Source organism: Phacochoerus africanus, chromosome 9 (assembly GCF_016906955.1).
Source record: "Phacochoerus africanus isolate WHEZ1 chromosome 9, ROS_Pafr_v1, whole genome shotgun sequence".
In the NCBI taxonomy this organism is placed as follows: Eukaryota; Metazoa; Chordata; class Mammalia; order Artiodactyla; family Suidae; genus Phacochoerus; species Phacochoerus africanus.
In genome coordinates this window covers 44,939,464-44,963,761 of record NC_062552.1, presented here as the reverse complement: position 1 = coordinate 44,963,761, position 24,298 = coordinate 44,939,464, and the positions used below count along the sequence as shown (strand labels likewise).

Sequence of the window (24,298 nt, the reverse complement as noted above, 5' to 3'; positions counted from 1 at the left end):
TTTGTTGCTTAGCACCTAGCCACCAAAGACTTTGGACATCCTATCTAGATGTACCTATTGAAACTCTTTACCTGTCTTAAAAAGACGAATCATTGTATTTATGTGAAACTCTCTGAGTCTTAGCAGAAACCTGAAGTCATTTCTAACTCTGGCTTCTCATGAGATCAAATTAAGACTTTTAGTTTCTTATGTATGTTTTGAATGAATAGTTATTAGAAACTATATATTACAAATAATTAGAAATATGGCTGTGGCTTCTTCTGGATTTTATGTAATCTGCTGGCTTCCAGGCAAAGACATGAAGAGATACAGGTGTGACCCCCACATTACTCAACATGTATGTGACATATTTATAAAAATTATCTTCTAAAGAGTGAATAGGTTGGAGGCCCAGATAAGGGGTTGGGGGTCTGAAAATGTACTGTGATATCCCAAGGAAGTCAACCAATGGTTAACTGAGCTTCTTTGTTAGTGTTTGAAGGAAATACCAAGACAAAAAAAACACAATCTGTTCTCAGGAGATTATAGTCTTAATGGTTAAGATCAAATAAATACAGTGAAGTGTTGAGATCAATACTAAACAGCTGAGTCAAGTTTTAAGTTTGTGACATAGATTATTGATTCTGCCTATCTCTTCTTCACATCTTTATTTTAAATATTCTCTTTTCCCTGTTCCAGGACTATGAAACCATAAACCAGGCTCTTCCTGTACCCCCCCACCCCAGAAGAACCATGTCATCCTGGTCTTAAAACACCTGCAAGAAAGGACACTGTGCTTTTCCATTAGTAAGTATCCAAGTAAAACAGTGGAGGCCAGCTTTTCAACTATGTATGAATGTGGGTTTACAGGAATAAAATATCAATTTTTCTTTAAATATAGACTCACCAAAAGTGTCATTGCTTTCACTGTTGCAGCAAAAATGGTTATAGATTGGGTGAGGGAGGGAGCAGGGAGAGGAAAGTGGCAGGGAGAACTATGTGGCCTCTTGGTCTACGGAATTTTTGAATTGTTGGGTCATCTACTGCAAATCTACGGCATGTTTAAGCTATACAAAATCATCAGGCTCATGTGTGTGTCTTTCAGTGAGCTGATGAGCATACAACAGTCCAGATATTAGATCACATTCCTGAAGATAGCCAGAAGGTCTCCAGTAGAACTAGGCCTTGACTATTTAAATATCTGATTAGACTATACTGTTTTCTTATGACACCTGGAAGTAATAATAGATTTTGTAAGCACTTCTGAAATGAGCAATTCCAACATCATTCATTTATGGAAAGAGCTTCTAGGCTCAGCAAACTACCACTCATTGCAAAGGATCATAAAAAACATTAATCATTTCCATTTATTGAGTATTATAGGCCAGACATTATATTAGGTGTTTTATGTATATTATGTGGTTCAGTGTTCAGAGAAAATCCATGATATGGAATCCACTGTTTACAGAAGAGAAAACTGAGGCTCAGAGAAGATTTCCCAGAACTGATGGTTTCCAAATATGATGCTCTTATCCAATAAGTTTAGAAAGTTGGTAGCTGGGAAGTAAAAGTCGTAGGAAGTTGAGTCACAGAAGTATAGCTCTAAGGTGGGATCCTGTTTACCTTCACAGTGATTAGCCAGTCTTGGTGGTTATTTTAAAAATACTAGATTGAAAAGGCAGCATCCAGGTTTTAGTATGCGTAAGAAGAGGGGAGAGGTGATGGGGAAGTGAGGGTATGTTTTACTTATGTTAAAAGTGATGTGGAAAGCAAATTATGTCAAAAGCAACATCAGACAACTGGCAATGAAATTGGAAGCTACTGGTGTGAAAAGTTCTGTTTTGGAAATGTATTAACGTAGATTTATTTGCACAACCAGAATTGACTAAAACAGAAATAGGCGTAACCTATACTGAGCTCTAAGCTTCTCTGTACCTTCCTTCTTCCTAGAGACAACACAGTTACTTCATCCAGCTTTGAAAACCAACAGTGAGTGATAACTCATTTAGTTAAATGTGAACATTGTATTTGTCAGTCATTTTTCTCTTGCCAAAGGTCGATTTATTTATTTAACAAGTGTATCCATGATTTTCAAACTTTATGGATAAATATTGAGAGAACAATCTCAACTTAATTTTACTCTATCAACTTAAAATAAATGAATTTTTTGCACCTCATTCTAAAATATATAATATAAATTGTTCCCATGTTTATAATATCGAAACAATTATGGTACAACTGTCTTTAATAGAAAAAATGTCAAGTATGATAATTTGTACATACTATATATTCTTCCATGCTAGTAAGTTTTACTATGAACATATCTGGTTATATATTAATACAAGGATTGTAAAAAGAAGAATAGAGTATCTCCATTGGGCTGCAAAATGATTGATTTTTCCCAGTTGAAAATATATTTTCTTTCAGTGTTCATTGACTTGGACATTATAATTGAATGAAAGCTAATTTGTGACATTACTTAAGAGCTTACCATTGGCATAGGTTACTTAACTCTGCTAAGCCTCAATTCTTTCATCTGTAACACATTGTCATACCCACCGAGGTATTAGAGTGAAACTAGACATTAGATTTTACCATCTAATCTACTGTCAGTAAATACTCACTCCTCTCACTTTGATGATCGCACTACTGGGGAGAAAGTCAATACATCGAATAGGTATCAATTGTCCACTTACAAATCAGTAAAGCCTGAGAAGTACCACAGATAAATAGTTTAGAATTTTCTTTGCCTCCAGGAATTTGGGAGTACCAATCTCATAGAAATAAAACAAATCAAGGCAGCATTCCTTTAATTTACAGAGTGAGCAATTTATATGACTAAAGGTGGGAATGGGAACATGAAAGCTTCCTAAACTTGGTTTTCCTATTGCTTCATCTAAAGGACCAAGGATTTTTTGACACATTGAGAAAGGACAATTTGGGTACCCCAATGCTGAGTGTCTTTTTAAAAGTTAATGAAGATATTAAACAACCTTTGTACCCAATCATGGATTCAGCAAATTTGAAGAGGCTACATTTTCAATACTTTAGTTCCATTTATATTTTTTCTATACTGGGAAATTTGAAAATATAGACATATAAGGAATAAAATAAACGCAATGTCTAATGTTTCCATTGGAGAAATAATTATTAATGAAGTGTTTGTACATTTATTTCTGTGTTGTGCCAATCCTGTAATCTTGATTAGTGTGTAAATAAAAGGACAAACAGATGTACTTTTTATAGAGAAGAGGGAACTAAGAGATGATACACACCAAAAATAAACTTTTCCACCAAACTGAGATGAATGATCAATGCAGTTTCATAATCAACTGTGAAGAAATCTGGGTTTTTTTCCCATATTTTCTTTCTGATGGCCTTAGGAGTGATAGAACTGGGCAAAAGAAGGTATAATGTCCCTAGCCTTTACAGGTATCATTGGTGGGCAACAGTCAAGTCCTTCAGCTAATTTTTAGAGATAAGGTTGGTTCCACCATGATTCTTCTGGCACCGTATGACAATCCTCTCTTGTCACATCACTTATGAATTTGGCAATCACAGTTCCTTGGAGATAACCAAGATCATTGCATTGGTTCTTCCCTCTTAACCAAAGGTCCACTTACTACATGTTTCAATGCAAAGCTTTGTTCTCTTTGACTTACTTCCTAGCAATGGCTTTACTCCCAATGGTGCTGTTTCTGGCTGCTGTGCTGCTACCATCTTTTCCCACTGAAGGAAAGGTAAGATTAAAGTGGAAAATCTTTGCAAAGCTTATCCAGGCAGCTCTGTGGGATGGCAAGGCACCTTGAGAGTGGAAAAAGTGAGTGAGTGATACATCGCAAGTACTCACTGGTAGCTCAGAGCACTTAACACAATTTCCTAAATAAAAATTTAAGGATGAGTGGGCAGTACTGTAGCCGCTAGTCACACAGGGCTCTTGAAGACTTGAAATGTGACTTTTCCAAAACAAGATGTCCTGTGGGTTTAAAATACACACCCAATTCCAAAGATTTGGTGTTAAAAATATATATAGTTCGTTATTTTTAAATTGAGTACATGATGAAATGATACTTTGGAACATTAAGTAATGTATTAGGTCCTTAGGGCTGTTGTTAAGAAATTAACACAAATTTGGAGGCTGAGCTCAAGCGAAGTTTATGCGCTCACAGTCCTGAAGGCTAGAAGTCTGAAATCAGGTGTCAGCAGGGCTGTGCTCCCTCTGGAGGAGCAAAGAGGGAGGCTATCCTAGGTCCCACTCCTCGCCTCTGCTGCCTTCCACCAATCCTTGGCGTCCCTTGGCTTGTGGCTGCATCACTCCAGTCTCTACCTCCAACTCTACATCACCTTCTCTTCTCTGTCTCTTATTTTTCTTCTTCGTTTTTTAAAGGTTGTGATCACTTCTGCAATACAACAGAGCGATCCAGTTACATATGTGCACACATCCGTTCTCTTTCAGGCTCTCTCTCCGTGTAGATTGTCACAGATACTGGGTAGAGTTCTCTGCTATACAGCAAGTCCTTGTTGGCTCGTCATTCAATATACCTCAGTGTGCATATGCCCAACTCCCGAATCCATCCCTGCCCCCCCCATCTGTCCCCTTTGGTAACCATAACCTTGTTTTCAAAGTCGGTGAGTCTGTTTCTGTTCTGCACATAAGTTAAACTGTATCCTTTTTCCCCCACATATAAATGATATCATATGTTTGTCTTTCTCTCCCTGAAATTAGTATGAGAATTTCTAAGGCCATCCAGGTGGCTGCAAATGGCAGAATTCATTCTTTTTATGGCTGAGTACTATTCTATTGTATATGTGTACCACATGTATACAATTATGTAATTGTAAAATATACAGTTATAAAGATACTTCTCATTGGATTTATCCCACTCAGTTAATCCAGGGTGATCTCATATTAAGATTCTATACTTAATTATACCTGCAATGATTCTTTCTCCAAAGAAGGAAACATTCACAGATTCTGGGGATTAGGACATGAAAATATCATTTTTGTGAACTACCCTTCAGCACACTACAAATAAAATGTTTATTTATTTATTGCTTTTTTTTTTTTTTTTTAGGGCTGCACCTGAGGCATATGGAAGTTCCCGGGCTAGAGGTTGAATTGAACTGCAGCTGCTGGCCTATTCCACAGCCACGGCAACATGGGATATGAGCCATGTCTGTGACCTACACCTCAGCCCACAGCAGCACTGGATCTTTAACCCACTGAGTGAGGCCAGGGACTGAACCGCATCCTCATGGATGCTAGTTGGATGTGTTTCCTTTGAGCCACGATGGGAACTCCTAAAATATATTATTTAAATTAGTATCACCAGTTTATACTTTTTCAATGTGACCATCAAAAAGTTAAAATTACATATTATCCTGAATTATATATTTAATGAATACACTGGCCTATGAGTGTACCCATTTAGCTTTTTAAAAACTGAAGTTAGCCCTCCTCTCCCAAGGTCTTTTCTAATTTCCTTTTATTTAATTCACTTCAGTGTGATCCTCACAGAAAATTAATACTCTATTAACGTCATCTTAAATTATCACAACTTCTTCACAGACCACATTTGATTGTCAGCATTACTGTGTGACACAGTTATACCCATTTTTACATAAAAATCTAACTCTAAAGGTCTTAGTGGGTTTTTCTTTTTGCTTTGTTTTTTAGCAGTCATAAACTTGGTATGTGAGAACCCAACTCTTGAACTCATATCCTCTATTTTGAATATGCTACTTTGCTTAAATAACCCCAAGAACAGGATTAATCATCCTCTCCGATGCTTGGTGTGTAGACGCCCACATAAGTTGTCTGCCTTCTGATCAGAGAGCCTGTAAAGGTGAGGAGCCTTGGTCATTGCTGTCTTTTTCCACATCTTCCTTTGACTCTGGGCATCCAAGTTTAGCTAGGACTCCTCAGACCACAGGTTTCTGACCCTGGGTTTAACCTCACTTAGCATTCACAAACACAGCCATCATGTTACCATAATCAAAGCTTCAATCCAAAGACAATTTAGGCATCACCCAAGCTTCATTCTAGTCGTTTGCTATCTTCCCATTTTTTTCCTAAGGATTTCCTTTCATCATTTTCCCTAATCATCTGTTAACCTGTCTGGTCCATCTGAGCCCCATCTGCAACCTATGCCATGGCTCATGGCAATGCCAGATCCTTAACCCACTGAGCAAAGCCAGGGATCGAACCAATGTCCTCATGGATACCAATGCTAGTCGGATTCATTACCACTGAGCTATGACGGGAACTCATTTCCGTGTGTGTGTGGTCAGACTTTTGATCACAATATTTGCAGGGTTTTAAGGGGACTCAGTATTGGGGGAACAAAGAATGACTTATCTTGGGGTATCAGGAGAAATCCCCAAAGGCCTTGTCTGTTTTGACTTACACTTCAAAATCTTGCTCATGTTCCCATAACATCAGACCCTTCTGAAAATCAAGGTCATCAAATTGCTTAGACCTTGTGGGAACTATTCACACACCCTATCTCACCTCCAGGCTTAAGCCCCCCCGGCCCTTCCCCCACCCACACACACTATATACACCACTTGATTTCATACCTTATCCATTATTTTTCTGTTACTAAAAGGAACAAAGTCAGCAGTAGTCCACTGATTGGATGGATGGCCTTGCTCCCTCCAAATGGCCTAGGAGGTGTGTTTCATGTTGTAAAACTGTCTTTTGAGGGACCCTATAAAATCTACCTATAACAGGCGGAATCATCATACTAGAATATCGAAAGCACTTCGACTGAGCCTAAGCATTCTTTCTCTGAATATATTCTAAGTACATTCTTTCTCTGAAGACAGATACCATGTCAGGTCAAAGTCCCCCTTAAAGTCTAGGATGAGTCTTAACTTAAAGTCCACTCTTAGCCCCCTACTACAGCCAGATTGAATGCGAATGAATCTGTCTTAATGTTCTTCTTCTCTATCTTTGTACCTAATATTATAAAATATTATGTCTAGAAAAATCACATTGAACATTCCCTTGAAAGTAGAAATTGGCCTTTGTGGCCTCAGAAGAGTTTTTCATTTGTCATACTATGAATTCCATTCCCTTTCTCAAAGCTTCAAACAGCTTTGCTCCTATTTGTCATTGCCTTGACTCGATTTATTGGCCACGCCTAGCAACTCACAGTGGCTTGAACTGAACACTTTTGAAGCAATCTCTGATCTCTTGAATGAACTTACTCTTTCTTAAATTCCATTTTAAAAAATGTTTTTTTAAAAAAATCCTAATTTTATTTCCCTTTAGGATCCATCTTTTACTGCCCTGTTAACCTCTCAACCACAAATCCAAAAAGAGATTGTAGCTAAACACAATGAACTAAGGAGATCAGTCTCTCCACCTGCCAGCAACATGCTAAAGATGGTAAGAAGCAGAGATATTAAGAAAGTGGTATGACTAGTGGTGATAAGAGTGGGCGGCTGGCAGCTGGTATCTCTTAAGTACTTTGTGGCTTAAAATTTCTGTGTCTATTTTGCTATTGCATTTAGCCGTGTTATGGGCAGGGCAGAAATTAATTTTCCTTTATAATGGTTAAATCACTTATCAAAGTTACAGGGCTAATAAGTTGGGAAGGCAGAATTGGAAGCCAGGTCTTTAGACATCAAATGTGAAGCCATTACACTTTTGTTCATTATCTTTCCTAGTCTAAAATAAAGAAATCTCCTGTTTTTCAGCATCAGTGCCATTTAAGGTGAATAACAGGGAATAGTCTAGAAAAGCTAGATATCTCCCATGAGGACACAATGAGTTACGTATGGAATTGACAGTAATCTAGGTCAGCTTATTACTAGTGAAATATAATTAGATTACCTCACATGTGAATTAGTATTCAGAGTAGCACCATTGCTAAAAAATCTGAGATGTGCTGCTGTGCTATCACTGTAGGTAGTATTGTACCAGATATTTTTCTCATTAGACATAACACCTATGGACTTTTCTCTGCATGGAAGCTGAGTGCTCTGGGGCAGATAAAGACACATACACACACCCAAAGATACTTTAATACCGATGACAATTAGATAATATATTTACGGAAGTTTTAAAGTAGTGCAAAGCAAACTACAATCAGATTATAAAGCATATTTTTCATTGGAGCTGAATCTTTGTGTATTTTGTTTCTCTTGTGACATTTAGGAATGGAGCAGAGAAGCATCAGCGAATGCTCAGAAGTGGGCAAACAAATGCACTTTAGAACACAGTAATCCAGATGACCGAAAGACTAGTACGTAAATGAATAAATGAGCAAATAAAATATTGGACAAATAAAAGAGAATGGACCATTACGGGGTATTGCATTAGGAAGACTTTGTGAATAAATGTTGCTTATAGTGCTATATTTTTTAAATCAAAGCATCAATATAGAGAAAGATACTTATGATAAGTACTTTTTTTGTGCTTGTCGATTGTTTACGTTATGCAGATTATTTCTCAAGCCCTATCTCATTTGTTCCTCTTAACCAGCTCCTGAGGAAAGAAGTCATGTAGAATCATTTTTCTGATTTTAAAGATTAAAAAAGAACCATGTGGAAGGAAGGAGTTAGTCAAGAACACAACCAGAAGTAATGTCACATACTGGAAAATTAACCCAACTTCCTAATTTCTAACCCACTGACTGACTTTTTTAGTGATATTGTATAGTTCTTTGGTGTTATGAAATTGGTTTATTTTACATTCACAAAATATACTGAATTATATTGGATTATTCCTTAATTTTACTCTTAAAAATATTTAAGCTTTTTTTAATCAGGATGAATATTTTGAGTGTGTTGATTCATTTTTTAAAAATTGTTGGTAACTATTACAGATTTGTATAGATTATGTACTTATAATTTATAAAATAATGTATTAGACTCAAAAAAACTGTAAGACACATCAAGGATTACAATAACTATGAGAAAAAAATTTGTATGCATAAACTTTATATAAAATATTGGTTTACAATATCAAGCATGATGTATACATAGGCAAGCCCAATTCGAAAGTAGTGAATAATTGACCTGTTATCTCAGTAGAATTATTGTTTATATTGATGATGCTAACATTATAATGAAATCACAGAAATTATTGTATTTAGTAGAAGATTGAAACAAATGATCTTAAAAATTCAAGTCCACTATAGAGTCTTAAGTTTCTGTCTTTCCCTATTAAAGAAGATAGCCCAAGAATATTTTATGCCACTTTCTTCAAGTGGCATGTAGACATTACATTTCAAGTCACCAAAATGCAAATATTAAGTGTGGGCTAAAAAAGGTAGGGAAAAGTTTCTAGACTGCAAGGCACTTCTTTCTTTTTTAAATTGCTTTTACTGTAGTAAGAACATTTATTTTTGTGTGTGTCCAGCAACCCAGCTTTTCCAAGGGGACTCCCCAGAGGGCTGGCTCATGTCTTGCTCGTCTTGGAACCCTGACCATTGGGGCGGAATGGAGATGGAACTTAGCATGAGATCTATCCTCTTAAGAAATGTTTAAGTGGGAGTTCCCATCATGGCTCAGTGGTTAATGCATCCAACTAAGAACCATGAGGTTGCGGGTTCAATCCCTGGCCTTGCTCAGTAGGTTAAGGATCCTGCGTGTTGCCATGAGCTGTGGTGTAGGTCGCAGGCTCAGCTCGAGTCCCACGTTGCTGTGGCTCTGGTGTAGGCCGGCAGCAACAGCTCCGATTAGACCCCTAGCCTGGGAACCTCCATATGCCCCGGGAGCAGCCCTAGAAAAGGCAAAAAGACAAAAAAAAAAGAAAAAGAAAAAAATGTTTTAAGTGTACAATACAATATTGTGACTCTAAGTGCTACATTGTCCATTAGATATCTAGAACTCATTCATCTTGCTTACCTGAACGTTTATGCCCATTGATTAGTAACTCCCTATTCCCGCTCCCCTCCAGCCCCGCAACCACCATTCCACTCTTAGATTCTATGAATTTGACTAGTTGAGAAACTTCATATTAATGGAATCATGCACTAGTTGTCTTTCTGTGACGAGCTTATTCACCTTAGCAAAATGTCTTCAAGTTTCCTCCCTATTGTTTCATGTTGCAGAATTTCCTTCTCTTTTAAGGATGGATGATATTCCATTGTATGTATATACCACTGTGCTCATCCATTCTTCTGTTAACGGACACTGAATAGGTTGTTTCCACATCTTGGCGGCTGTGAATAGCGCTGCAATGAACAGAGTGTGAATATCTCTTCAAGATCCTGATTTCTGTTCTTTTGGATAAATACTCAGAAGTGGGATTGCTGGATCCTAGTTGTACTCTTAATTTTTCGAGGAACTCCTATATTGTTTCCCACAGCAGCTATACACCATTTTGCATTCTCACCAACAGCATAGACAAATTCCAGTTTCTCCACCTCCTCACCATCACTTGCTGTCTTTTGTGTTTTTCCTAACAGAGATCCTAACAGGTATAAGATGATATCTCATTGTGATTTTGATTTGCATTTTCCTGATGATGCGTGACATTGAGCACCTCTTCATATATCTGTCGGCTGTCTGTACATCTTTGGAGAAATGCCTATTCAGGTCCATTGTGGTCAGGAAAGATTCTTAGTCCTTTCCACAAACAGCTCCCAGAGGAAATGGATGTCTAGATATTCCATCCAATTCTTTCCTTCCCCAGGGAGAGGGTAGGAGCTAGGGTATTTTGTCTGCTCACTTGGTGCTGAACCGGGAAGGGAGTTTATGGTGACTGCCAGCCCAAATCTCTTGTCTTTGTTCTCACTAGCCCCTGGGAAGCTAGTTTATGCTAGGTCTAGTTAGCATTCCAAAACAGACAAGTCAGAAGCCAGTCCTTTGGGCAACCTCTGGAAAATATGTAGCAATGGATGACCAAATCAACGTCTCCCCTCCCAGGGAGAGGAGGCAGCTGTGGTTTTCATCTCCTTGCTCTGTACTGAGCTGGGGAGACAGCTAAGTCATCTACCAGGAGCTATGGCATCTACCAATCAAAACTGCTATCTTTGGTCTCCCCCAGGGGCAAGATGGTTCCCCAAGACTGGCAAGAAAGATGCCAGTTCTTTGGGTAGCCTGGGAGAGATTGGAGCTTTGGACACATTGATTAACTCTGCCTCCCAGGGTAAAGCTGAGAGCTGGGGTTTTCACTTCCTCACTCTGTGCTGGGACAGGGGGAGGCATTACGGTGTCTACCAGCCGAACCCACCATCTCCACTCGGCCCCGAGAGTCAGAGTTCCAAGATGAGCAAGACATAAGCCAGCCCTCTGGGGAGTCCCCTTGGAAAAGCTGGGTTTCTGGACACACAAACCAACTCTTTCTGGGAGAAGCGGGGAGCTAGGCAATCTCTTCCTGATCATATGGCACTGCGCCGAGGGGAGGGATTCTAGCAAGAGGTCTTTCTCATCTCCCTACAGGCTTCAGTGAGTCTGGTTTCATATCCCTCGAGGTATGAAAGCCTTTAATTTTGTGTTTGGATTTTTCCCAAGGGTAATTTTGTGCATGAATTATTGCTGAGTCAGTGTATCTCTTGAGCAAAGTGGAGTCCAGGGGGTCCTGCTCCACCATTCTGCTGATGTCACCTTCTGCAAGGTCCTTCCTGCCTGACTCTCTGAGAAGGATTTGGCCTTGTGACATTGTGGTTTATTGATTAAAGGAAGAGCTACAAGTTTTTAAAACTGTCATATCCGTCCTCATATCAGTTGCCTCTTGATTGAGACTCTTAAAGATTACCTGCCTGTAAACCTTATTTTTTCCAAAGTTCCCATAAAATCATAATCATAAACATTTTTTCAGGTGCCTATATGCAAAAAATCTCTGCTGATGGTGGAGAAGAGGAGGCGAGAAAGAATAAAAGTTGGAGTTCCCACTGAGGCACAGTGGGTTAAGAATCCAACTGCAGTGGCTTGGGTGGCTGCAGAGGCTTGGGTTCAATCCCCAGTCACAAGCAGGGGATTAAAAGTCCATTATTGTTGCACCTGAAGTGTAGGTTGCAGCTCCAATTCAGATTCAGTTCCTGGCCTGGAAACTTCCATATGCCATTGGTACAGCCTTAAAATTAAAAAAAAAAAAAAAAAAAAAAAAGTAAAAGTTGGTTGTTGCTGTTCATAGGCATACAGTACAAAGCTGAGATCATGCAAGTCATTATACACATAAAGAATTTAGCATGAAAAAGAATGCATCTTTGACAATCTAAAAAGAGAAGTTTTTTGTTTTGTTTTGTTTTTGTTTTTGTTTTTGTTTTTGTTTTTGGTCTTTTTAGGGCTGCACCCAGGGCATATGGAAGTTCCCAGGCTAGAGGTCGAACCAGAACTGTAGCTGCCCATCTCTACCACAGCCACGGCAACTCAGGAACCTTAACCCACTGAGTCAGGCCAGGGATCAAACCCACATCCTCGTGGATACCAGTTGGGTTCGTTACCATCAAGCCAAAACAGGAACTCCAAGAAGGATTTATAAAGAATAAATCCTTTTCAATCTATTCAAAGTTTGCCTGCTGTGGCCAGCGTGCGTGGCCTATGTAGATCTGTCGCCTCTGCAGCTTTGCAGTTGATAAGGACAGAAGCCCCTTTCGAATGTATTGACAGTCAGCAAGTGCAGGCGCTATGTTTGAAGGGCCACGTCCTTGTGTTCATATAGTTGATTCTCCTTTGCCATCGCATATGTTAGTGCTTCCCTCATGGATGCCCTATTGTTCATGCTTAGGTACAAAATGTGGTGAGAATCTCTACATGTCCAGTGACCCTGCTGCCTGGTCAGATGCAATCCAAAGCTGGTTTGACGAGCGCCACGATTTTGTCTACGGTGCAGGGCCGAAGAGTTCCAGTGCAGTTGTTGGGCATTATACCCAGGTAAGTGGAACCCACAAAAAATTTCTGCCACAAACGGGCTAACAGAGAAGCCCTCTCCAAATGATGACCACCCCAAGATTCAGTTTGGGGAAAGAGCCTGAACATAATAGAGGCCTGGTATTTTGGCTGGTACTTCGTCGAGAACTGTCATTCCCCACCCCCGCCCCAGGTCTGCAAATTTCCTGGTAAGGAAGTACCCTGTGCTTCTCCAACACTATAACTGGATAAAGTAGGAGTTCCTGTCATGGCTCAGCGGAAATGAATCTGACTAGGATGTGGGTTCGATCCCTGGCCTCGCTCGGTGGGTTAAAGATCCAGCATTGCCGTGAGCTGTGGTGTAGGTCACAGACGAGGCTTGGATCCTGTGTTGCTATGGCTGTGGTGTAGGCCGGGAGCTGCAGCTCTGATTGGACCCCTAGCCTGGGAACCTCCATATACTGTGGGTGCAGCCCTAAAAACACACACACACACACGCATACACACACAAACTGGATAAAGTAGTGAATGCACATGAAATTTTAAAGTTTGTGACTCAAATATTTCCTTAGGGTACCTGGCTGAAAATTAAAAAAGAGTCACTTTTTTTATTTGACATTTGCTGTTGTTTGTTTTTTAATATGTTTCCCTCTTCTTTAATGGCCTCTCACATATTCCCTTATGGATTTGTAGCTTGTTTGGTATTCATCTTACCGTGTTGGATGTGGAATCGCCTATTGTCCCAATCAAGAGAACCTAAAATACTACTATGTTTGCCAATACTGTCCTGCGTAAGTATACCCTCGCCAGTTTCATGCCAGTAATTCCATCTCAATTTAATATTTTAAACTACTCTTAGGTTAAACCCACCAAAATAAAAAAAAAAAAAGCATATTTCGAAAAAGGGAAAGAATAAATCTTTGGGAATTTTAAGATGAGATGCATTCAGCTTATCAGAGAAGACCCAGGTCTTGATTCCAAGAGTGGAATCTGAAACTCTCCACTCTGCTACTGCCCCTTCATTAACCGTCAAGCTCCCGCCCTCCTAGAGTGTGACATTAGTGAGGACTGATAATGCCAAATCTAGAAACAGGCACTCACCCGTGCTCAGGGAATAACCCTAAACCCTAGGGTGTCAATTCCTTCTTTTCTTTTCTTCCTTCTTATAGCTGCACCTGTGGCATATGGAAGTTCCACACCACCTCTGGAAATTCACAGCCCTTCGCCAGCTCTCCCTGACCCACAAACACACCACAAACTACTGAAATATGTACTACTAGGCCATCGAGAAATTTATGTTGGAAGTTCCCTGGTGGCCTCGTGATGAAGGATCTGGTGTTGTCACTCAGGTCACTGCTGTGGTTTGGGTATGATCCCTGCCTGGGAACTCCTGTATGATGGAAATGTGGCAAAAATATATGTATATGTATACATAAATATTTATATATAAATATATATATTTATTTTTATTTTATATATTTTATATTTTATTTTTATTTTCTATATTTATAAAATTTATATATTTATTTTTAAATTATGTATTTTATATATTTACATATTTATTTGATATATTTCTATAAATACAAGTATTTTACATATGTATTTATATACTTATATATAAATATATGTGTTTATATATGTATTTATATATTTATATATTTACATATGTAAATATATGTGTGTGATACATATGTATACATAAATATATGCATAAAATTAAATATAATTAAATTTCTAATATGTGTATATATAATTTTTAAAGTATACATATAGAAGCTTTACTGTCCCAACACGAAAGTGAAAGATATTTGACATTGTGTATTTTAAATTGCAGTGGTAATAATGTGAGTAAAAAGAATACCCCTTACAAAGAAGGAACACCTTGTGCCAGTTGCCCTGGTGACTGTGACGATGGACTATGCAGTAAGTATGAAGTGGTGAACTTGCTGTTATAATGTGGCATTGATATTTCCATCTTATAAATTAAATCTCCTGAAGTATAACCAATTTAAATAATGTCTTTGTGCAAAAAAAAAAAATTACTCCACAGAGTATGCTTAGGTAAACATTTTACACACTTTAATAACTTACCTATTCTTTGTAATGAAAAGAATACAGGCAAAATCTCTTGGGATAGAACATGATGGGGATGATATGAGAAAATGTGTGTGTGTGTGTGTGTTTAACTGGACCACTTTGCTGTACAGCAGAAAATGGCACATTGTAAATCAACTATGCTTTAATTATAAAAAAGAGAAAAAAAGAATAAGGCATACCTCAGAGACATTGTTCCAGACCACTGCAAGAAAGAAAATATAGCTATAAAGTAAGTCACAAAATCCAATCTGTATAGGATATTGGTTCATAGAATCCACAAATGTATTGTTGCAAAAGGAGGGAATTTTTTAAATGTCCTTTATAAGGCTGTCGTAAACAGAAGTAAACATAGCTCTTGGCTCTTTATAGTTAGAACACTTTTATTAAAGTTATTATGAATGATAGAGTTGACTCATTCACTGAGGTTTTTACCTTTCAAATGCATTCATCTTTAGTCAGCATTCTTTCTTACTGAATTATGGAGTCAGAATATTGATGAATATTGATGTAGCAAACTATCAATCACCTAAAGGAAAAAAATCATCTAAAGGAAAAAAATTTCTGAATATTTCTACTTCTGTTAAATGCTATACTTGCTAAGGAGCTTGGAATTTATCCTATTAGCAATAAGCACTCCTTTGTAAGATTTCAGACAAAAGGGTGACAAGATCAGAATATGTTTTATAAAAAGTTTTTTTGCAATGGTATATAGAAACTGTTGGAAGCCAGCTAGAAAATTGTTGAAAAACATGGGTTAAAAAGAAATTGAGTTCCCTGGTGGCTCAGTGGGTTAAGGATATGGCATTTGTCACTACTGCAGAACAGGTTTGATCCCTGGCCCTGGAACTTCCATAATGCTGCAGGCATGGCCAAAAAAGAATGTTTTAAAAAAATTAAGTTAGTAAAAGGGCCTGTTTTGTTTTGTTCTTTTTAATTTGGGGGGGGGGGGCACCAGGGATGGGGACTTGGCTGAGAGGGTGTGGGGCCCACCTTGGAGCTCCAGTCACTGTGGAACCAGGCTGTGGTGCAGGGCCCCATGTCACAAAAGGGCCTGTTTTTTTAAAAAAATTCATGAATGTATTAAAAGAACTGAATTTTTAAGATCACCGTTAACTCAATAGATGAAGGTTTTAATTTTTAAAAAAAGAAATTGAATGTCTTGACCACATTCCTGGCAAAATGAATAAAGAAAAATGGACAGGGCTGAGAAATAAGAAGTAGAATAGCCAGTGTTTGTTACCTGTGCTGCTTGGTGCTGGTCAGAAAGAGAAAAGCAGGAGTTGGGGTTGATTCAGTTCCTGGCCTGAATGACGAGTCAGAGAGTCATTTTCCTGGGAGGCTGATGGGGGAGGGCTCTGGGGAGGGGTGTGGGGAGACCATATCCAAAAATAGTTAGCCTTGTAGGTAGGATGATGAGGGGTTTTTTAATTTTTTATTATAATCGATTTACGAGGTTCTGTCAATTTCTGCTATACCGGACAGTAACCCAGTTACCTATTCTTTTGCTCACATTATCCTCCATCACATTCCGTCACAAGTGATTAGATAAATAGTTCCCTGTGCTGTACATCAGGATCCCTTTGCCCATCCACTCCAAATGCAACACTTTCATCTCCTAACCCCAGATTCCCAATCCTCCCCACTCCCTCTCCTCCTTTCTGGCAAATACAAGTCTGTCCTCTATATCCATGTTCTTTTCTGTTTTGTAGATAGATTATTTGTGTCATATTTTAGACTCCAGGTATATGTGATTTCATATAGTGCCTATCTTTCTCTTTCTGACTTACCTCACTCGGTATGAGAGTCTCTAGCTCCACCTATGTTGCTGCAAATGGCATTATTTTGTCTTTTTTTATGGCAGAGTAATAGTCCATTGTATATATATATATTCCACATCTTCTTAATCCACTCATCTGTCGATCAGCATTTAGGTTGTTTTCACGTCTTGGCTATTGTGAATAGGCTGCAATGAACATGCGGGTACAAGTATTTTCTTCAATGGAAGATTTGTCCAGGTTTATGCCCAGGAGTCGGATTTCTGGGTCATATGGTAGTTCTATATTAAGTTTTCTGAGGTATTTCAATACTGTTTTCCATAGTGGTTGTACCAGTTTACATTCCCACCAAGAGTGAAGGAGCATTCCCCTTTTCTCTGTATCCTCTGCAGCATTTGTTGTTTGTTGACTTGTTAATGACGGCCACTCTAACTGATGCGAGGTGGTGCCTCATTGTTGTTTTGATTTGTGTTTCTCTAATAATTAGTGATGTTGAGCATTTTTTTCATGTGCCTGCTGGCCATCTGTATGTCTTCCTTGGTGAAATGTCTATGTAGGTCTTCTGCCCACTTTTCAATTGGGTTATTGGTTTTGTTGTTGTTGAGTGGTATGAGTTGTTTTTGTATATTTTGGACAGTACATCTTTGTCACTTGAGTCATTTGCAGATTTTCTCCCAGGATGATGAGTTTAATTTGAGATTTGTTGTGTATGGGGCCCCTGAAGAGCATCCAAGAAGACATATTAGAAAGAGAGCACATTATCATTGTTTTATATCTTTATCTTCCCACTAGAGTCACTTTCTCCTGAAAGACAGCCCTGGAGTCTGAGGCAGGGCACCCAATAGCATCAGACAACAGAGATTTTTTTCTAACAGCATATGTCTTACAAGTAGCCACTGGTCACATGTGATCTTTGAACACTATAGAGGTGGCTTGTAAGATTAAGGAACTACATGTTTTCTTTTTCTGGCTGCCCCATGGCATTATGGAGTTCCTGGGCCAGGGATCAGAATCCAAGCTGCAGCTTCAACCTACGCCATAGATCCTTAATCCACTGTGCTGGCTGTGGATCGAACCTGCATCCTGGTGCTCCAGAGACACTGCAGATCCCATTGCACTACAGCAGGAACTTTAGAACTACATTTTTAAATTTCATCTAATTTAGAATAATTTACATTTAAATAGCTATATGTGGCTAGTGACTCCTTTATGAGACTCTGCAGATATTTTCCCTTTACTCTCTTTGCTCAGGGAGAGAAATAGGGCAATTCTTTTTTTTTTTTTTTGTCTTTTTGTCTTTTTGCCATTTCTAAGGCTGCTCCCGTGGCCTATGGAGGTTCCCAGGCTAGGGGCCTAATTAAAGCTGTAGCTGCCGGCCTACACCACAGCCACAGCAATGTGGGACTCGAGCCATGTCTGCAACTTACACCACAGCTCACGGCAACGCCAGATCCTTAACCTGCTGAGCAAGGCCAGGGATCAAACCCACAACCTCATGGTTCCTAGTCGGATTTGTTAACCACTGAGCCACAATGGGAACTCCGGCCAATTCATTTTAGAAACATATCACCAAGTTTCAAATACAAAGTGATTAATCAGTGAGCTCAACTAAGACACCTCTTTATGTCCCTCCAGAAGTGAAAGGCCCCTCATAGCGTAAGTGACTGTGACTTGTTTATCCAGCCCTGTCTAATTCATGTCCTTTGTTTTTTGTTTTCATTTTTTAAAGTTTTATTGAACTCTAGTTGATGTACACGTTTGTCACAGTTTCTGCAGTATAACAAGGTGATTCAGTTATACATACATCCATTCTCTCTTAGATTCTTTTCCCACATAGATTATTACAGAATATTGGGTGTAGTGTTCCCTGTGCTACACAGCAGGTCCCCATTGGCCAATCATCCCAGATATCTCAGGGTGCATATGCCAGTCCCAAAGCCCCCACCTAGAAATGATCGTACTACATGAAGTTAGTCAGACAGTAAAAGACAAACATCTTGTGATAGCACTTATATGTGAAGTCTTTAAAAAAGGATATATCTTTGACTATGTGGACTGCGTTGCTCCTGAGGAAAACCATAACGAAGTAACTCATCTGTTTTTGTTTCAGCCAATACTTGCCAGTATGAAGATCTCCTTAGTAACTGTGATTCCTTGAAGAAAACAGCCGGCTGTGAACATGAACTGCTTAAGGAAAAGTGCAAGGCTACTTGCTTATGTGAAGGCAAAATCTACTGAAATGCCCTGTTTGCTCTATACAGGACTAAGTGGAGAAAAGCTATCTCATTTAGTTGACCCAAACCAGGAGGGAAATGGTAGGCATGTTAGTTACCAACAGTAATGCACCTTTTCCTCCTGAATATTTATAGAGATCGCCTTCATACCACGATGTACAAAAGCAGCATAGTCTATGGTGACAACTTTGGACCGATACAAATCTGTTAGCTGACATTTAATTAATTGAATCAAGTTGAGGACTTTGAAAGTTGTAGAACCACAGGACATGGTCACGAGAACCTTGGATTAAAAGAATGACATGGTTCCTGAAACAACCCACCAAAAAGAAAGACTGTAACGGTGTCATGCCTACTCCATGATTTTTTATGTGTTTAAAGAATGCATTCAAAAACTGACATCGACCTTTGCCTTATGACCGCCTCTTTAAACAAAAGCAATCAGCTTTTAGAATAAAGAAGTTATCCATGAAAATACATGGATGTGATTCTCGAATAACATCTTATAATATTCATATATAATTGTAGCTAGGTTCAGCTCACATAAATGATTAGACAGAGCAAAATTTCCAAAAACATTTGCGTATAAAATCAAATGTTAACAACAACAAAAAGGAATCAGTTGTATTCACATTTGCTCTTGGACATTTTGAACTCCTCCCTACTGCTTTGGGGTCCTACCTTTTGTGTAAAAAGAATGGTAAATGCAAAAAATACACACGTACCTTCATATTCTTGCAAAATGTACATGCAGCATCAGAAAAGTGTATCAGGAATGAATGAGATGGATTATATAGAGCAGATGATCAACGACGGGGTGGGCAGGATGGAGGGTGTCAAAAGGATAGAAAAAAAATCAGTGGGGGAATTGACACTTCTCTATTTTTATATAGTTTTATCTTGTGAATTTTGTCCATGTTTCACATACTCTTTAAAATATAATCAACAAGGGTGGGGAGAAAAATCCAAAATGAAATAGAAACAATAATAAAATAAACTGTATTTCACCTAGATTAAAATAATCACATAAAGGGTGGGAAAAAAGAATCAATTCAACTACTGTTTGAATGCCATATTTGGACTCTATGTCTTCTATATTTATATAAACAAATGCTCAACTCTAGTGAATAAGATTCTTTTTCCTGTCTTTTTAGGGCCACACCCACAACATAAGGAAGTTCCCAGGCTAGGGATCAGATTGGAGCTGCAGCTGCCAACCTATACCACAGCCTAGCAATGCCAGATCCAAGCTGTATCTGTGACCTACACTGCAGCTCACGGCAATGCCAGATCCTTAACCCACTAAGCAAGGCCAGGAATCAAAACTGCATCTCCATGGATATGAGTTGGGTTCATTACCACAACAGGAACTCCCTGAAATAATTGTATACGTGAATCCAGGAGATGGACCAGACAGGTTAACAGATGATTAGGGAAAATGATGAAAGGAAATCCTTAGGAAAGAAAATGGGAAGATAGCAAACGACTAGAATGAAGCTTGGGTGATGCCTAAATTGTCTTCAGACTGAAGCTTTGATTATGGTAACACGATGGCTGTGTTTGTGAATGCTAAATGAGGTTAAACCCAGGGTCAGAAACCTGTGGTCTGAGGAGTCCTAGCTGAACTTGGATGCCCAGAGTCAAAGGAAGATGTGGAAAAAGATAGCAATGACCAAGGCTCCTCACCTTTACAGGCTCTCTGGTCAGAAGGCAGACAGCTTATGTGGGTGTCTACACACCAGTCATTGGAGAGGATCCTAGTCAGAGTCACTATGTCTGCACAGGAGCTCCATGTTTTGTTTTTAACGTAGACACATATGTTCACAATTCCAAAAAGATTGTATATGCTATGAACGCACAAACAATTGCAAATAATGGAAGCCAGGTTTCTCACTCTTGGAGAAAGGATGTACACATATGGAAAGGACTATGGGATTAAAGTCAGTGCTGTTGTATTGGAATGAGAGGTATGGGTGTGAATTTGCAGTTGCGAATATACAGAGATGGAGCTGCTAGGGAAATATCGGTGAACAAAGCCCAAGGAATTCTTGCCCTCATGAATGGATAATTTTTGAAACTGGAGAATAAGAATATAATGGTACCCAGAGCTACTGGGGTACAAACCATTCTTTGGGAAATGATAAAAAATTATCAAATGACATAAAATATAACAACAAAGGGAGAAATGCAGTCTTAACCACTTTTAAATGAAATACACAGTGGCTTTGAGTTAAAGCAAGTTCAGAAAGAACAGTTTCATGCTGGCCACATGAAATATTTATGCATATTCCTGCAATATTGGCAGCCAGCAACAAAGATAGTAGTGGCTGATGAGCAGTCATTGGAGGCTTCATGGCGTCTGGAAGACAAACTCATCTTTGAGATCTTGGGCAATAGCTCACTGAAGGTTCCCCAGGCATCAAAATCGTTAGAGTCCCAGATCCGTGGAAGAAGCTGAATCAAAAAGATCAGATGCTATAGGGACAATGACAGGATCTGTTAGCACATAAGAGAAAATCCCTGGGGACACCCAGTAGCAATAGGGTGAAGAGAGTAGGGTTTATGGCTCTTGCAATAGCAGGTAGAAGGGACCATTACCTGTTCCTGTCACTTAGGCACATTCACACGTGTATGCAAAAAACAATTAATGGAAACTGGCTTAAAACCAAAACCCCTAGTACTGGGGAACACCATTACAAAATGTACTTTTGACCTATATATAGAATTCTTAAATGTCATCAGAAACTGATTTCTCCATTTCAAGTTGAGATGATTTTTCTCTTTTTTTAAGTGAAATAATGCACAAAAGATATTTAGGAGTAAGAGAGACTAATACTGCTCAATAAATTCTATATAAATTCTACTCGATTTCTTTGTTTGCCCTTAGTGCTATGAAAGTTAATTAGAAAATCAGTCTGCTGGAGTTCCCGTCGTGGCGCAGTGGTTAATGAATCCGACTAGGAACCATGAGGTTGCGGGTTCGGTCCCTGCCCTTGCTCAGTGGGTTAACAATCCGGCGTTGCTGTGAGCTGTGGTGTAGGTTGCAGACACAGTTCGGATCCCCTGTTGCTGTGGCTCTGGCATAGGCTGGTGGCTACAGCTCCGATTCGACCCCTAGTCTGGGAACCTCCATATGCCGCGGGAGCGGCCCAAGAAATAGCAAAAAGACAAAAAAAAAAGAAAAAATCAGTCTGCTATGCTGATTTTTTAATATTCATTTTTGCACTTTATCCTCACAATCATCCTTTGTCTGCATTTTGCAGATGAGTAAATAGGGACAGGACATCTATGTACCCTGTCCGGATATAAACAGCCAGCAAACACCAGAGCACAACTCAACCCAGATATAACCTGACAAAAGCCTCATGTTTTTATGCACTACCCAGTGCTGCATCCAAATCTAGACTAAAATGAACTGACAGTTTGGATTAAAAATATATTTAGACTGAGGATTTAATATGAATAAAATAAATTTTATACCAAGTTCTTAGTTTATTTGTTCTATATTAATGGAGATGTGTTTATTTTTGACAATGTGACATAGTTCAATGGTAGTTAGGCATAGAATACTTCCTTATAATTTCATAAAATTATATTCTGACTCAATCCTATTGACTTCCATTTCTTTTATCTTAAAACCCTGTTCTGTGGTTATAAAAAAAAAAGACAAGAAATAAACCTTGGAAAGAACTGATTGAGCAAAGGCATAGAGACTTCTAGAGTGCTGTTTTCGTAACTATATATATTTATATATATATAAATTAAAATGGCTGTATACCCTTAAGATTTTATATATATATATATATATATATATATATATATTAAAATGGCTGTATACCCTTAAGATTTTGTGCATTTGTTTCTACCAGTTATGCTTCAATTTAAAAAAAAAAAATGCCATATGATATCACTTAATTGCAGAATCTAAAATATGGCTCAGATGATCCTGTCTATAAAGCAGGAACAGATCACAGACATGGAGAGCAGTTTTGTGGTTCCCAGAGGGGGAGAGGGGAGGGAGTGGAATGGATGGGGAATTTGGGGTTGGTGGATACAACTGTAACGTTTGGAATGGATGAGCAATGGTCTCCTACTGTACAGCACAGGGAATTGTGTGTGATTGGGTCATTCTGCTGTACAACGGAAATTGAAGAAACATCATAAATCAACTATCATTTTTTTAAAAAAGATGCAGAAAAGAGAAAAGGAAAGGAGGAAGGAAGGTCGGAAAGACAGAAGGAAGGGAGGGAGGGGAAAAAAGTCAAGAACAGATAAAAAGAAAAAAGAAAAAAAAAAAGAGGTTACCGTGATAGAGCATGGAGCACAGTTTTGGGAAGAAAAGCAGGTGTTCAGTTTGGGGCATGTTGTTAAGTGGAGGTATGGAGTGGCAGGTGAATACATGAGTCTGAGATCTGGTTTAGAATGGAAACAAAAATTGGGGAACCATGGCTGTATAAATGACACCTAAAGTTATGACTTTAGGTGTGATCCCTAGGGAGTGAGTGAAGGAACGTGCTCAATCCCGAAATATTCTTAAGCTTGTGAAAATAAGATGTAAAGATTCACCCCAAGTGTCAAAAAAAGTGGGAAAGGAATGGGAAGGGACCGAAGAATATAATGTAAGCGAATGTCAGAGAGACAGACCACTGTGTCACTCATACCATTTCCTCTCTCGAAGCAATGAATCTTTCAACGCTCTACAACAGTGAAATTCCCTGAAGGAGGAAAAGAATAATTTACTCTGTAAGGAAACAGTAACAAGTCATTCAGATGCTGGGGGGATATTGGAAACCTTTGGAACATGATCCCGAAATCACTGTCAGTTACTATTAGTTAACCCTGAAAAATGATGAGGAAGGAGAGCTGGGTAAGTGACCATGACAAATGCAAGGAACCAAAAACTCTTGAAAGCTTGATGTTGGCCTGTGGGAAATTCCTGTGATGTAAAATATCTTCTTTATATTTCAAATATTTAACGTATCAACCCAATCAAGTTACACAAGCTCCTTGGAGTCATGGACCACTTTCTCTTATGTCCCCTAAAGAACTTAGCATCCTGCAGAACAACATTTGATGTTTAGGGGATATTTGTTGGGTTGAATTGTTTCTAAACATCTTTTTCTGTTTCTTATGTTATTATTCTAGTTTTTAAATTCTGGACGGATTTTTAGCATACTTACTCACCCTGCAAGTGTGAGGAGTCAGAACTTAAAATAACCATCAGAGGTTCTGTGGTCTGCAGAGTCTGACATTGATTCTAAACCCAGGCTCCCTGAGTCCAATTTCAGTAAATGTTTCATTGAAACTATAGTTATTCTTGAATACCATCCTCTCTTTATCTATCTACCGTAGTCGTACTTGCTTTCCTTATCTATTTTCTTATTAAATATCAATCCATTAAAAGAT

The 24,298-nt window shown here is 38.7% G+C and overlaps 1 protein-coding gene across 1 annotated transcript; it reads left to right on the top strand.

Moving 5' to 3' along the window:
• Positions 1-754: 754 nt before the first annotated feature.
• Positions 755-19,363, top strand: CRISP2 (cysteine rich secretory protein 2). The gene is made up of 9 exons (XM_047796174.1): positions 755-786; positions 1,930-1,968; positions 3,649-3,719; positions 7,256-7,372; positions 8,144-8,231; positions 12,665-12,810; positions 13,480-13,577; positions 14,621-14,709; positions 18,769-19,363. Exons 3-9 carry the CDS (start codon positions 3,651-3,653, stop codon positions 18,894-18,896), a joined length of 735 nt encoding a protein of 244 aa, XP_047652130.1. The 5' UTR covers positions 755-786; positions 1,930-1,968; positions 3,649-3,650; the 3' UTR covers positions 18,897-19,363.
• The last annotated feature ends 4,935 nt before the right edge of the window (positions 19,364-24,298 follow it).

Bases quoted from the DNA above. Each gene is read 5' to 3' on its own strand.
- CRISP2 (XM_047796174.1), top strand. From the start codon at position 3,651: ATGGCTTTACTCCCAATGGTGCTGTTTCTGGCTGCTGTGCTGCTACCA. The intron at 3,720-7,255 runs GTAAGATTAAAG...ATTTCCCTTTAG, and splicing joins CTTTTCCCACTGAAGGAAAG to GATCCATCTTTTACTGCCCT. The intron at 7,373-8,143 runs GTAAGAAGCAGA...TGTGACATTTAG, and splicing joins CCAGCAACATGCTAAAGATG to GAATGGAGCAGAGAAGCATC.